The sequence below is a fragment of the Crocuta crocuta genome, unplaced genomic scaffold (genome assembly GCF_008692635.1).
Source record: "Crocuta crocuta isolate KB4526 unplaced genomic scaffold, BGI_CrCroc_1.0 scaffold90, whole genome shotgun sequence".
NCBI lineage: Eukaryota > Metazoa > Chordata > Mammalia > Carnivora > Hyaenidae > Crocuta > Crocuta crocuta.
In genome coordinates this window covers 3,558,459-3,572,170 of record NW_027527449.1, presented here as the reverse complement: position 1 = coordinate 3,572,170, position 13,712 = coordinate 3,558,459, and the positions used below count along the sequence as shown (strand labels likewise).

The following is a 13,712-nucleotide window of genomic DNA, read 5'->3' as shown; positions in this document are numbered from 1 at the left end:
CTCTGGATTCGATGCACGTGTTAAACACAGACCCACAATCAAGAAAAATCTTACCCTTAACCGCGTAGTGGAGATCTCCGCTTTTAAAATATCGGGATCGTACTTAGTGCTCGATGAAGATCCTGAGAATACTTTTCAAAGAGAAAAAAGAGGAAAAAAAAAAAGGAACCTTTACCACAGGTCAAGCCAGTTCTCAGCTTGGAATGCACAAACTCTGAAAGCAAGATTTACATGCTTTTGTGGATACTTACTTTATAATTCCTTTATTGTCATTCATCAGACACCTAAATATAAAACGTAGTCTTCAAACCTTTATAATTTTTTTTATAAAAACTCAAGAAAGGGCAAAGCCATAAAGACCACGGAGCTTACTATTCTGTGGGTTTTATGCCTACACACGAGCTCTCAGAGGACCTCCCTGCGCACGCGGTTTGTCAGAGCGGCGTGTTACCCAGTCACCTGTCATTTAAGTAGAACTCCTGAGCCGCTCGCATCAAATCTGCTTTTTTAAACAAACTGGCTCCAGGTGATCCACTTCTGAGGTGTGAGCGGGTGATGGACAGAAAGCGTCATTCCGGCCAACAGGTCTAGTTCCCGCCGCTAAAATATTGTACAAGAGCAGCAAAGGGGGCCGAATTATTTGCCTTGACCTGAACCGGTAAACATTAACTTATAAATAAATAAAAGGCAACCAGGCAGGGGAAGGAGTGAAAGCCGCCAGGGAGCGATCACCCGCACACGAGGGAGGGGTTCTGCCTGGACGGAGGGGAGGCGGCCACTGAGAAGCCCGTGGGGTGCCCTCGCCCTCTCTCCTTGCGTCAGGAGACTCTGCCGAGGAAGGCACAGGCCTCACTATGAAACTCCGGCGAAACGCAGGTGGCCTTCTCCTAGCTCCACTGTGGTCCCCACTCCCACAGTCCGAACCGCCACCCTGTACTTACAGCTTGTGTGAGAACTTGACTTTTCCTTATAGGCATCATTTAATCGTACATATTCATCGAGGGCCAAAGCCAGCCTTTGCTCCTTCACGTGGTACAGCTCCTTCTGTGTCCTGAGGGCGTCCTGGGCCACCGAGAGGTAGTCCTTCAGCATCTTCTCCTGCTCCCCCCTCCACTGCTTCCGTGGGTCTTCAATCTGGGTGGTTTCTGAAAAGACATCAGGTGGGCTATTGTTTAGAATTTAATGATTTTTCTGATTCGCTAAGCTTTAAAAAAAAAAGCTGCGAGCTTAATTTCGCTTTAATTCTTATATCCTCTAAGCAGTGCATTAGTATTTGTGAAGTGACTTCTCTAGAAATCTGGTACAAGTTTTATTTATCCCAGTCGCTCCCCATGGTCCACTCCCTTTCAGATGGTTGTTAACGGTTTATCCTCACTGTGACTCCATCATGCACACAGTTGCCAAAGTCAGCTTCCTTAGCTGGGGGTCCCGCCATTCCTCTCAAGAATCCTCTGGCTCCCTAAAACCTTCAGAATAAACGCCAAGCTATTTATGCCAGCCTCCAAGGCCCTCTGTGATCTGAGCCTAACCTACTTCCCATGGCGCATGCTTCCGTTTACTTAGTCTGGGGCACTCCGGCCATGCTGCTCTCTACCTCAGCGCTACTCAGTCTCCACTGGCAGACCTCACGGGTCCACGAACTCGGTCACGTGTGCACTGCAGTAAGTGGAGAAATCATGGGTGAAATCTTCATAGGGATTTTATATAGTCACTGGATATTGATGACTCTGACACTACAGGGGCTCGCATTTTATACTTTTTCTCTATTTTTCAAGAAATGCATTTTCATTGTATTTTACAAGAATATCAGTCATTCCACAGCAGGCTGGAAATTTAAAAACAAACTCAACACAGAAACCAAAAAACCAAACCAAACCCTGGTTCTGGGTGAAGAGCACTCAAGGGCCGGTTCCTGGTTATGCAGGTTTGGGTACTAGAATCACCCAGGGAGCTCTTACAGAAACATCCCAGGCCCCTAGCGTTTCTGTGGGTAGAGCCCGGGCAGAGGGGTTTCAAAGTTCCACAGGACTCCAATGAGCCCCTCTGCAATGGCCACATGCTGCCTTCCCCATGAAACTATCCAAACTACCCAACCCCGAGCTTGCTCGAACTTGCCCTTCCTGCCTTGCCCATTCCTCCCCGAAGGAACTGCACGGAAGGCTCTGGCCAGCGCCTTCTCCTCCGCCCCTCCTGCCTCCTGACCGGCCCATGGGCTTCCCACTGTGGCCTGCAAGCATGGGGGGTGGGGTGGGACGACTGTGGTACAACTTCGTTCGATGGCACCAGCCTCCGTGTGCTGACATGCAGTCACCTCTCTGAAGTAAATCAGCCACTGCCAAAACAGGGGGGTCATGTGGGTCTGCCACTGCATGAATGTGAGAACCTGTTCCTGACCAATTAGGACAGGAAAATTAACTTGTCGATTTGCTGAAATGTTCCGTGACATGTGCTGTTTAAAATGTTTTGCATGTGAAGCTCAATCTTACGGTTCCCCACCCAGCATCACTGGTTGGCCCTGGAGGCTGCAGTCGGTCAAACCCAGACAACGGTACGAGAGGATGTGACGTGGGCCACAAGGACCTCTGAGGGCCAGGCTGGTTCTGTAAATGTCTAACTAACCTGGTGTCTGAGGATAAGGGATAACACTAGGCTGGAGTGGTTCAGGCTATGAAGCCCGGGTCCCCTTAGGGCTTAGAGAGGCCCTGGGTGACTTACAAAATGGCCGGAGTGAGGCAGACACACTGCACCACTAACCCAGGCCTAGAACCTTTGCTTCACAATCACTGGTAGCAGAAGCTGAGCTTCCACTAAAGCAGTCTTTTCAACTCTCATTTTTCTTTAAGATTTTATTTTTTTATTTATTTTGAGAGAGAGAGAGTGTGTGAGACAGAGGGGGGAGCGTAAGCAGGAGAGGGGCAGAGAGAGGAGAGAGTGAGAATCCCAAGCAGCCTCTGCACTGCCAGCACAGAGCCCAACGCGGGGCTTGAACTCACGAACCGTGAAATTATGACCTGAGTCGAATCCAAGAGTCGGATGCTTAACCGATTGAGCCACCCAGATGTCCCTTCAACTCTGATTCTTAACGATGTAAATATTTCAACACGCAAAGGAGGCATATATCATGTAATTATGAGAAAAAAAATATGCTGGAGTCAATGTCCAAAGAGATGCAGGAGGGACCAGTCCTTGGACAGCCCCTGATGACCAGTCCTCAAGGTTATCGGCACGGTGGGGCAGCCTCATCTGGAGAACAAGGAGAAGGGGCAGCTGCTATCAGCTAAGAAGAGCCTACACTTCTCGATTTAAGATACTCATTATAAGTCAGGTCTCCAGCTCTCCAAGCATGTAGTGTTTATACTCGTTTCCAACACATAAATGCAATCTGACTCAAAGTACAGAACTCACCCACTAAGGAATGGAAATTTATGGTCTTAGAAAAGTTTTCCTAACTGTGGATGACCTGCAAAAATCCTCACCTCCTCTTATTCTTGCTCCTCGAATACAGGCTAAACCTTGGTAATCTGCTTCTGATGAGTACGACAGAGACTAAGTGAGGGGATGTCACTTGAGACCAGANGCTCCCTGCTCTTCTTGGCTTTCCTGCTGTGATGAAGCAAACCACCACCATGTTGTAAGCTGCGCTATGGGGAGACCCACGTGGCAGTAATATGTGGGGCTGCTGGCCCACAGCCAACAAGGAACTGAATCCTGCCAACGACCACGTGAGTGAGCATGGAGGCGGAATCTTCCCGGCATGCCTGGCTAACACCCTGAGGACAGACAGCCAGCCTGTGAGGCCGTGAGTCAGAGGACGCCGCTAAGCCTTGCCTGGCTCTCAGCACCCACAGGAACCATGGGGTGGTAAGTATATTGTGAGCCACCGGTTTGGGGGTGTTGCGTCCTCGCGAGACACACAACTAAGAAACCAGACAACTAAAGGGATTAATACAAATTCAAAGTACAAGTGAAAAACTTGAAATATTTACAAGTTGTAATAGTTACAATAAGATATGTACTCTGAGTTCTCTCTCAGTATCTTCAGAGGTTTCGTCTAATCATAGTTCCCCCACATACTGGGGAACTGGCATACTTTCAATAAAACACCTGTCAGCGGCTAAACTGCCACAAACCATTGAAAGTAACACTGACTGACATTTAAGTGGATAAAGCACAATGATAATAATAACAATAATAATCAAGGATGAGCAGGCGTCTGGGTAGATCAGCAGCAGCACTCCAGCAGGCTGCCTTCAGTGGCATCTATGTGCTACTAGAGTCCCCGCGGGAGTGTTTATGTTTCTGAAATGCTGGGCCGTTCAAACAGGAGCTATGACAGAGGCTTCCCAAAGGCGCCTCAGAGGAAGGCTTCATAAAGCAGGACTGTGCTTCATCTCCATTGGTTATATCTGCTGAATGGACTGCGAAGAATTTTTATTAAATGTAAATACTGGAAAAGTGTATTATAAAAATGTGGATGACCCTGGGAAATCACTGGGTTAGAATGCAGTATAATTGGCAGGATGTCTGTAAAACGTCACGTAGATGTGGAGACAGAGAACATGGTGGAAGTTACCAGAGTGTCACATTAGACTCTTGAAAGGAAGAGGATCTCTGTCTGTCATGCCTATTTCTGTTCTTTCTGTCATGCTCGGGAAGAATGGATGAAACAAACATGAGTAACTTTCCGTATCTTCCTTTCTAGAAAATATCTGCGATGTTTATTGTCTATTGTTATTTCAGCAGACAAGTGCCGACCACCTACTGCTACAGAGGAAACAAGATGCCCAGCCATGAGTCCCTCCTTCCAAGGAACTTACAAAGCAGAGAAAAATGTCGACACATGAATTAAACACACACACACACACACACACACACACACACACACACACACCCCTAGCTTGTCCAGTAAAAAGTAATAAAAGCCCTGACAGGAGAACGCAGGGCCGTGGCTGTTTAAAGACACAGGGTTCTCTCTGGCTGAAAAAGAAGGTTCCAAGCAACAGGCAGTGAGGGAACAGGGCTTTGAAAGGTTCCAGACTATGGCCCTCGGGCCTTGACCCCTGTTGACTTTTCCAGTCACCCCCCAGGCCCCCACAAAGACACACACCTGCCTTCGGCCGCTCTGAATTTCTTTCTTTCATCACACCCTGCTTTCTGTGGCCTCTCTAGGCCTTCGGCTTTAACTCGTCTCTCTTCTTCCAGGAGGGTATCCGCCTCCCAGCCCCCAACCCTTACCCCAGCCCCCCGTTCCCCAGGCCCGGTTCACTCAGTCACTCTTCGGGTATCAGCTCAAAGCACTGCCTCCAGCAGCCACAGCTGTGCCGTGCAGAATGGCCCACACAGGGCACCTTGACGCGCTCTCCTTCGTTCTGCTCACCCGGTGGCGGTTCTTTCCACATGCTGCTATATTTTCTCCTCTCTTCCCCCACACTCCAAGAGGGACTAGCCTGTGGTTTCTTGAATACCAGGTTCATATGTATGAAACACAATTTGTAAGCGATGCGGTACCAACAAAGGTTCTGAGCAAGGCCATGAAAGGATCCCAGCTGTATCTGAGAAAGAGCATCTGACAGGAATGTGAGCTTCTACTGTATCTACAGACCTCAGCACTAATTCGACAAGAGAGTCGGCATGATTGTGCAGAAAGTGTTTTGATAAAGGGAAATATGTTAAGTGAAAAAAGTTTACAAAACCATATGCATAATAAACCCACTTGTGGTATAAAACATATTTAAACCTCGGTGTGTCTGTGTTAATAACAAAGAAGTCTGGCAGGATACACACGAAGCGATTTAGAATACTTTGTTCTTTTTGGGTTGTGTGAATATGGACGCTATTTTTCTTCCTTCGATTTACCCATATTTTCTACTTTTCTCCTCTGCACGCGCATTACTTTTATTAAAAAATTTTAAAAAAGAGAGAAAGAAAGGAAAGGCAGAGGTAATGAGGGTCTGGATTAGAAAAATGACAGTGGAGAAGAGGTTAAAGGAGCAAATTTGGTATCATATTATACATAAAAATTGTGTAAACTGACAAAATGCTTCTACATTTTTCAATTTAGAAATCATGAGGACTATAATGTATCAAAAACTAATAAAGTCCAAGGGAAAACAAAAGAATCCCATTTTGTACTTGTTCGTTTTCAAGTTTCAATGGCAAAACAGGTGGCAGTGTCTTATGAATAAAATGTCTGACAAACCATTAGGACCCTCAAAGGCAGAAACAAGGGCAGAGGAGTCGTTTGTGCGGTGAGGGCGGAGAACAATGGTCCGGTGGATAAAGGACAGCACACCGGGGGGTGGGGGTCAGGTCACATCTTCGGGGAGTGACAGGATACAGGGACCCTCAGTACGCGGCAAATGAGGGGAGAGAGAGGGAGCAGCATGCAGGAAGGCAAGCTACAGGCTCCGGAGGAAAGACACGGTCATCTACGCCAACCCTACGTCAGGGTGGAAGGACAGGACCACTGTGCCAGACAATAGATCCCGGAAGTGAACTATATAGATTATTACATGTTAGTGATACTAACAACTGTTAGTTACTCTCATCAAAAGCAAGTATCGCTACCACCATAATATGTTTCACTCACATATTTTAAGTATCTAAAATGTTTCTTTACAAAATCGCCTAACAGTTTACCCTCCCAGGAAAATATAAAGGATAAAATAAGGCAGAGATGAAATAGGAGGGTCCCAAATTTATTTCCCTTCTTCTAAAGGAAACAGCTCCATATAAAATATCACAAACACTTGAGGAATTTTCATCAAATTTAAACACATGTGTTGCTTCGAAACTGATTCAGAGGAGTTTGGTTCCGCTGACACGGGGTAAAACACACCCTGTCCCATCTCTCCTACCGATTACAATAAAAAACCGAGGACAGCAAAACCGGACAGCAAGAACAACACCAACAACGGACAGAAAACAATCAAAGGACGATCCGGCCCAGTGACCACGAGCAGGGACTGTGGAAGGAAACTGGAACACTCAGCAGCAAGTCCTATCTTGTGGTTTTATACACCCTTCACCTCTGCTGCTTCCCAAGCCCTAGCAACCACGAAGGAGAACAGACCAAACCCGCTCTGTCTTGCCCGAGGCCCGGAAGGGAGTCGGGGTGCCTATGACCATCTGGAAGAAGCCCAGGAAATGGGCTGAATCCTGTGGCAGCCATCGGTGGTGGTGGTGGTGATGGTGGTGGTGGTGGCGTGGCCCACCGGCTCGGCTCCTCACCGCTCTGTCCTGAGACACACGCGGTCCTGAGGAGCAGCCGGTGGTGTGTGGCCAGGCCACAGCCACAGCACAACTGCTGGCATGCCCGGACGAGAGGCTCCACGGGAGCCGGAGGGCATGGGGCAGAGGGGAGACTTGAGAGAGTGTCCAGGTTGGGTGGCCCTTTTTAAATTGGGTTGTTTGCTCCTTAGAGTGGATCTCCAGGAGTTCTGTGTGGGGCCTGGATCTGGGTTCTTTGTCAGTGGTACTGCGAATATTCGCCCATGATACCGTGCGCCGGCAGTATCCTATTCCTTCAAATATGCTGAGTGAAAGAGTCCGTTCACCAAATCAGATGTACTCAGTTTATATGAAGTTCTAGAATATGCAAGACTAACCCATGCTGATAGAAATCAGAACAATTCGTAGCAGTGTGTGTGTGTGTGGGGCGGGTGATTGGAAGGGACAGGAAAGAACTTACTAGGGTGATCTGCATCCTGACTGGAGAGGCAGTTACAAAAGATTTATACACTTGCCACAAGTCACCGAGATGTACACTTAAAAGCTGTGTATTTTCTTTTAGGCAAATGAGACCTCCATTACCAAAAGACAAAAACACCTACGTACAACTCTAAGGCTACCAAAAAGTTATTTATTTCTGCTTACAGTGATACTATCAAAACCTCATAAACAATACTTCATAATGACCTTTTTGTTGGTTACCAATACCCCCCACCAATATCTCTAACCCCCACGTCACACAGACCCATGAAAAGGTGGATTCTATCATGAAACACGTAAGGCCTGAAATACTATTGTCTAGGTCAAATCTTTTACTTCTAGATATTTAATAGTGTCACACACAGAAACAGTATTAAACAGCCACACAATCTTTATTTCATTTTTTTTTTAAATAAAGAGAAAATAATGCTGAAACGATATAATGTCAAGACACACCATATGTGTGGACCAGCTGTGAGGAGAAGATAACACCATTTGTTCCCTAAACTACTTCACAGGGATGTCTTTAAGATTAATGAGATAATGGAGCGGATCCTTTTTAGTGAGAAAATACTTGCTGTGGATAATTTGGGCACTTTGAGACAAAGTAGGTCCATCAGGCCACAGGGATACCATTACTGCACTAAAGCAAAATGGTAAACTTAAAAACCTATAGTGTAATAATCAAGCTTTTGAATATGCACAGTGGTGCTCTCTGAAGCATAATTCATACTTGGAAGAACTTTAGTTTCTTCAAAAATGAATAGAAAACTTTCAGTGTGTGAGTTAAACAAGAGAGCTCTTCCATCCTTCCAGCATTTAAGTGTGTACCATTATACTAGGCACCCCAAGGATAAAGAAATGAAGATGCACTCGCTGTCCACAAGATACTCACAATTTAGTGAGGAAAACAAACAAATAAATAAGTTAAATGCAGTTTGACACATGCTCTTTGAAGAGCCCTAAGTACCTGGCACTACAGAAATACCTGGCCAGGGCACCGGCTCAGAGTGGGGGCGGAGCCCTGCGCGGTGGAGGGCTGGGTGCCAGACGAGGCCTGTGGGAGGCAGTGAGGCCTGGGCAGAGGGGCCCCAGAAGGATGTGGCCTAAAGGGAGAGCCGAGCGGCTGGGCAGAGAGTGCTCCAGGCTCGAGGCAACACTTGCAAAGAAGCTCACAGCACAGGGGCAGTGTCCTTCAATGAGGGCAGGCGGTGTAGAGTCGAAGGTGCAAGCGGAGGCCTGTGGGGACACATGGGAAAGGGCCGAGGAGCAAGGAATCAAATGCATACATCTGGAACCCTGGCCAAGCCTGAAGAGACAAACCTGACAGCCGTCACCTCAGGGAGTAACTGAGGGCCTCCCCCGAGGGGGCCTGCAGGCTGCACACGGAAGACAAGCACAGAGACCCTCAGACCACGGACAGGGGACGAGAGACAGACAAGGGAAACGGGGCAAGAGCAGCCCGGTATGTTAAAAAAAAATAATAATGATAAATTCCAATAGAAGGTATTATGAAATCCAAAGGAGTAAAGAGCAAGAGGAAAATAACCCACAGTGACAAGGGACTCTGTCTGATGAAGGAAGACGAGACCGCAGTGTTGTCTGGATCGGACCGTGTGTGGGGTCTCAGGTGAGCTCAGCTAGGGCGGTTTGTGTGACACGATGGAGAACGACGGCCGAAGTACCGTTCACGCAGGCTGTGGCTTTCAGTAAGCTTCACAGAGAAGGGGGGAACGGGGACCACAGCTGGCGAGGGGTTTGGGCTGAAAGACGGTTCTGAGTATCAGTGAGCAGGGCGGGGAGAGACAGCTGTTTATTTGTCTGAATTTTACCAAAAGTAGTTGCTTCCATCATAATATTAAAATATTTGGGGGCGACTGGCTGGCTCGTTTGGTGGAGCGTGCCACTCTTGATCTCAGGTTGTGAGTTTGAGCCTCACGTTGGGTGTGGAGATGACTTAAAAAAATAAAGTCTTAAAAAAACATTAAAATAATTAGATACCAATCACTGATAGGCAATAAAACCCACATAAAATAATACAATGAAGAAAGGTTTGGGGTAGCTGGGTGGTTCAAGTCAGTTAAGCGTCTGACTCCTAATTTCAGCTCAGGTGATGATCTCACGGTTGTGAGATTAAGCCCCACATCAGGCTCTGTGCTGAGCGTGTAGCCTGCCTGGGATTCTCTCTCTCCCTCCCTCCCTCCCTCCCTTTCTCTCTCTCTCTCTCTCAAAATAAATAAACATTTTTAAAAAAGAAAGGTTTACTAAAAAATACAAAAATGAAAGCTAACTTTAAAACCCAAAATTATGATTTCTTCATGGAATTTGTAGAAACTTTCAGGGAAATATCTCTCTACACAAACGTCACATTTTTTCTAATTACAAAGAAAAGAAACAGCGGTAAAACCTACAGAAACGATCACTTGCAGTTATGTTGAACTAACGTGTGCGTGAAAGCTGGTTCCCAAACTGTGTGCACCAGATCACCCGCTGCCTGTGTTCACTGAAAGCCTGACTTCACTCTCCCGTGTCCCGCTCCTCTCAATCCCTCCATCCCATCCACCTGTGAGGGTCAAGACCCTTTTCCAGCCCTCAGACCTCTTCCGCAACAGGACGCGGTGACTCCGAGCTGCCTGCAGGCCCAGCGCGGGGTAACAATCACCGCACCGCACCTCCCACCCGCCCTCTCCCCTGGCTGCTCGGCAGCCCCCAGGCTACAGGCAGCCGTTCTCGGTGGTCTCGGTGGTCTCTCAGCACAGCCCCTCCTCGTGGTGTGAACTGTATCCCAACCACCCTTGCACTGGAGCCTCCCACCAGATCTCCGGAACTGGGGGGGACAGGGCCTTCTCCCCCAGCTGGGCACACACCCCCACCTTCAGCCTCTGCACGCATCAGGCATGAGCAGAGCAGTTCCATCGGTTCTGGAACCCTTCCCGGTTACCCTGGGAAGTATTTGCACAGACAGAGGAAGATCCTGACAGGAAATCTGCGCCAGGATGTTTTCTCAAATCTGACAGAAGTGCCATAAGCGTATTTTATTTAGCATACATAGGCTTCTAAGAGATAACTGTTATTAATATGGGCTTTTTGTGCCTCTCAAAAACTTCATCGCACACTTATATAGGGGAGGTAATCAAGAATCGAATAAGATACTTTTCTTAAGTTTTTATTTCTATTTTTGAGAGGGAGTGGGGGGAAGGCGGGTGGGGAGGAGAGAGAATCCCAAGCAGGCTCCACGCTATCAGCGCAGAGACTGATGCGGGGCTCAAACTCAGGAACCGAGAGATCATGACCTGAGCCGAAATCTAGAGTTGGACACTTGATGACTGAGCCACCCAGGCACTCCAGATACTTTTCTATATAAGTTCCTAAAGATATTATTCCTAAAGATATTTTTAAAAAGAGTACTATATTATATTAATCTTTAGTGTAACAGACCTACGAGAAATAAGATAACAGAGTATAAACCATTATGTATTACTCAAAATCCATAAAAATAAAAGGATTAGTTTTTAAGTGAAATAAGCAAAATGAGCATCAGTGGGTACATCACGTGTTCATCTGAATAAATTTTTTAAAGGGGTGGACGGAGAGCCAAACATAAACACACACACGGACACATAAATACTCCGAGTATGTGTCTTAAAATGTTGTTCGTGCTGGGCTGTACGTGTATCCAACTCTGTCTGCGGCAAGGACAAGAAAAGGAAGAAACACAACCCAAGGGGCGGCAGTCATGGGCCGAGGAGGCCAACAGCTCAGGGCCTCTGCAGACCTCTCGAAACTCACCTCCTGTCCGGCAGACACATGCACGGACAGACAGATTCACTTCTCTGTCTCCGACCCCATAAGCCCAATTCTATTCATGTCCCAGATTCCAAAACAGGCATTTACATTAATATTAGTCGCTGACAAAGTGGGGTTTGCAATAAAGAAATTCACTTTGAAGCATGCTGATGCTTTCGCATGATTCTAGATTTGTGGGGGGATCACTTTTCGGCTATGGTTGCTTTTACCAAAGTGGAAAACTTACTGTTGACGTGATCGATGTAGTAGACACCAATCTGTGGGTCAAACCCTGCTTCCCAGCCCCACGGAAGTTCATCCCCAACACAATCGGCAAACGACAAGGGCTTCGTTAACCTACAACAAACCAGAATAAATGCACAGGTGATTCTCTCCGTCAAACCACGTTTGTCAACATTCAGACCCTCACCACAGGTGAAGACGTGTCTAGGCTGCGTTTTCCTGTTCTTGATCATGTCTAGAACTTGCACTGCTGTGTCTGAAATCTTAAAGGAAAAAAACAAGGGTAAAATACAGAGATGAACATCCAAAAAAGTAGCAGTAAGTCATAACATCCTTTTCAAAGTTCACAGCTTAAGACTGGAGGATAAATCCATACAATAAATAAATAAGGACATGTTCTTTTATTTTATTTTGAGAAAAAGAGAGCGTGTGCATATGTGCACCGCAAGCGAGCAGGGGAGGGCAGAGGGGGAGGGAGAGAGCAAACCTTACACAGGCTCCATGCCCAGGGCGACCATGAGATCATGACCTGAGCCAAAATGAAGAGTTGGACACTGAATAGACGGAGCCACCCAAATGCCCTCCAATAAGGCCATTTTAAATCAGCGAGCAGTCCAAGCTGACAGGAAGGACACCTGTGTGGGCCCGAGGCTCCAGCTGTACCGCTAAATGGCTATCTCATTACAAAGAGGATTTTGTCCCAGGATTCAAACATTGGCATCATGGGAATCATGACAGCAGTAACTCCAGACGAGATACGCACCAGGCTACACTAACTTCAGAGTTAGATGCTCTTACATACATTAACTGAATACTTCCTTGGTTGTGTGGTCTGCTATGAGTTCTTCTTGATAGGAGGGACAAGTTTATTTTTGTAAGTATCTTCTACATAACCGTCACTCAACACAAGTTTTAATGAAAGCAAATGCACAAGGTATTTATGTATCGATGTGATGTCACCTTTTGAAACTGCCTTACACGTTCTCTTCAAGCTTTAAAATGAATGAGGAAACTGCAGTTTCTTAAGCAGAGTACAGGTTTCAAACCTGATCATGGGTTGGGCACCACCAACACAATTCCTACACACAAAACCGCCTAGAGTCCCACTTATCCACGCTCGTGAATATCAACAATGTCAGAGCTCAACTGGAATTAGCTCATTTCCCGAATCTCATCATTCATCAGAATAAGGAACTATGTCAGCCACACCCTCCAGAACTCTGGCAGAACAATATGAAAAGGAGGGAGGCCCTTTCTTCCCAGGCCTCACCTCCGGTAGCCTCCTCCAAGGACATACAACACCAATGGATGAAAAGAAGAGAGCGCCTCCTTTTCTCTCAATGTTCCCACAGCAGGAAATCTGCCCTGGACCTAGCTCCAGGGACACTGTTTTTTGACAGAAGTCATAATGAGAGCGACCAGCTGTGCCACTCATTCACTATGAGGCCACCTTACCGGGAGCCTCCACCTATCCCAGTTCCTTCTTTTTCAAGCGGTGATCACGCACCCCTTAACCTCTCCCTGCAGTTGAACTGCCTCCTAAGATTCAGGTGAGATGAAAAAGGAACGAACTGAGAACAGCGTCTAGGACATGTCAAACAGTCACCAAACGTTAGAGATTATCGATAACAGCACGACGCAAGAACCCTCTCATCTGTTCTTCAGAGGGACGGAGTCCCACCATGGTTCTCAAAGTATAGCTCTCACGACCAGCAGCATCAGCACGTGGGCACCGGTCAGAAATGACAAATTCATGGGTCCTGGCGGAGGCCCAGAGAATCAGAAACTCTCGGGCCCAGCAACGCACGCCTCATCAACTCTTCCAGGTAATTATGGAAAACCTGGGAACCACTGGCTCAGAAGGTAAGAGCTTGAAATCTGGCATCAGAGACCTGGGTTCAATTCCTCTTCTGCCACTTACCTGTTGTACAACCTACGGCAGGTTATTAATCTTGAAAACCCGTTTCCCAGTC

The 13,712-nt window shown here is 47.0% G+C and overlaps 1 protein-coding gene across 1 annotated transcript in view; it reads right to left on the bottom strand.

Moving 5' to 3' along the window:
* The window catches only part of WWC2 (WW and C2 domain containing 2), a 105,650-nt gene extending 92,476 nt beyond the window's left edge, over nucleotides 1–13,174 (bottom strand). The window contains exons 1-4 of the mRNA XM_077762726.1: nucleotides 13,010–13,174; nucleotides 11,744–12,002; nucleotides 942–1,145; nucleotides 55–131 (exon numbers count right to left, since the gene is read on the bottom strand). Coding sequence (XP_077618852.1) covers nucleotides 55–131; nucleotides 942–1,145; nucleotides 11,744–12,002; nucleotides 13,010–13,174 — 705 coding nt within the window. The remainder of the gene's footprint in view (nucleotides 1–54; nucleotides 132–941; nucleotides 1,146–11,743; nucleotides 12,003–13,009) is intronic.
* Nucleotides 13,175–13,712: the final 538 nt, after the last annotated feature.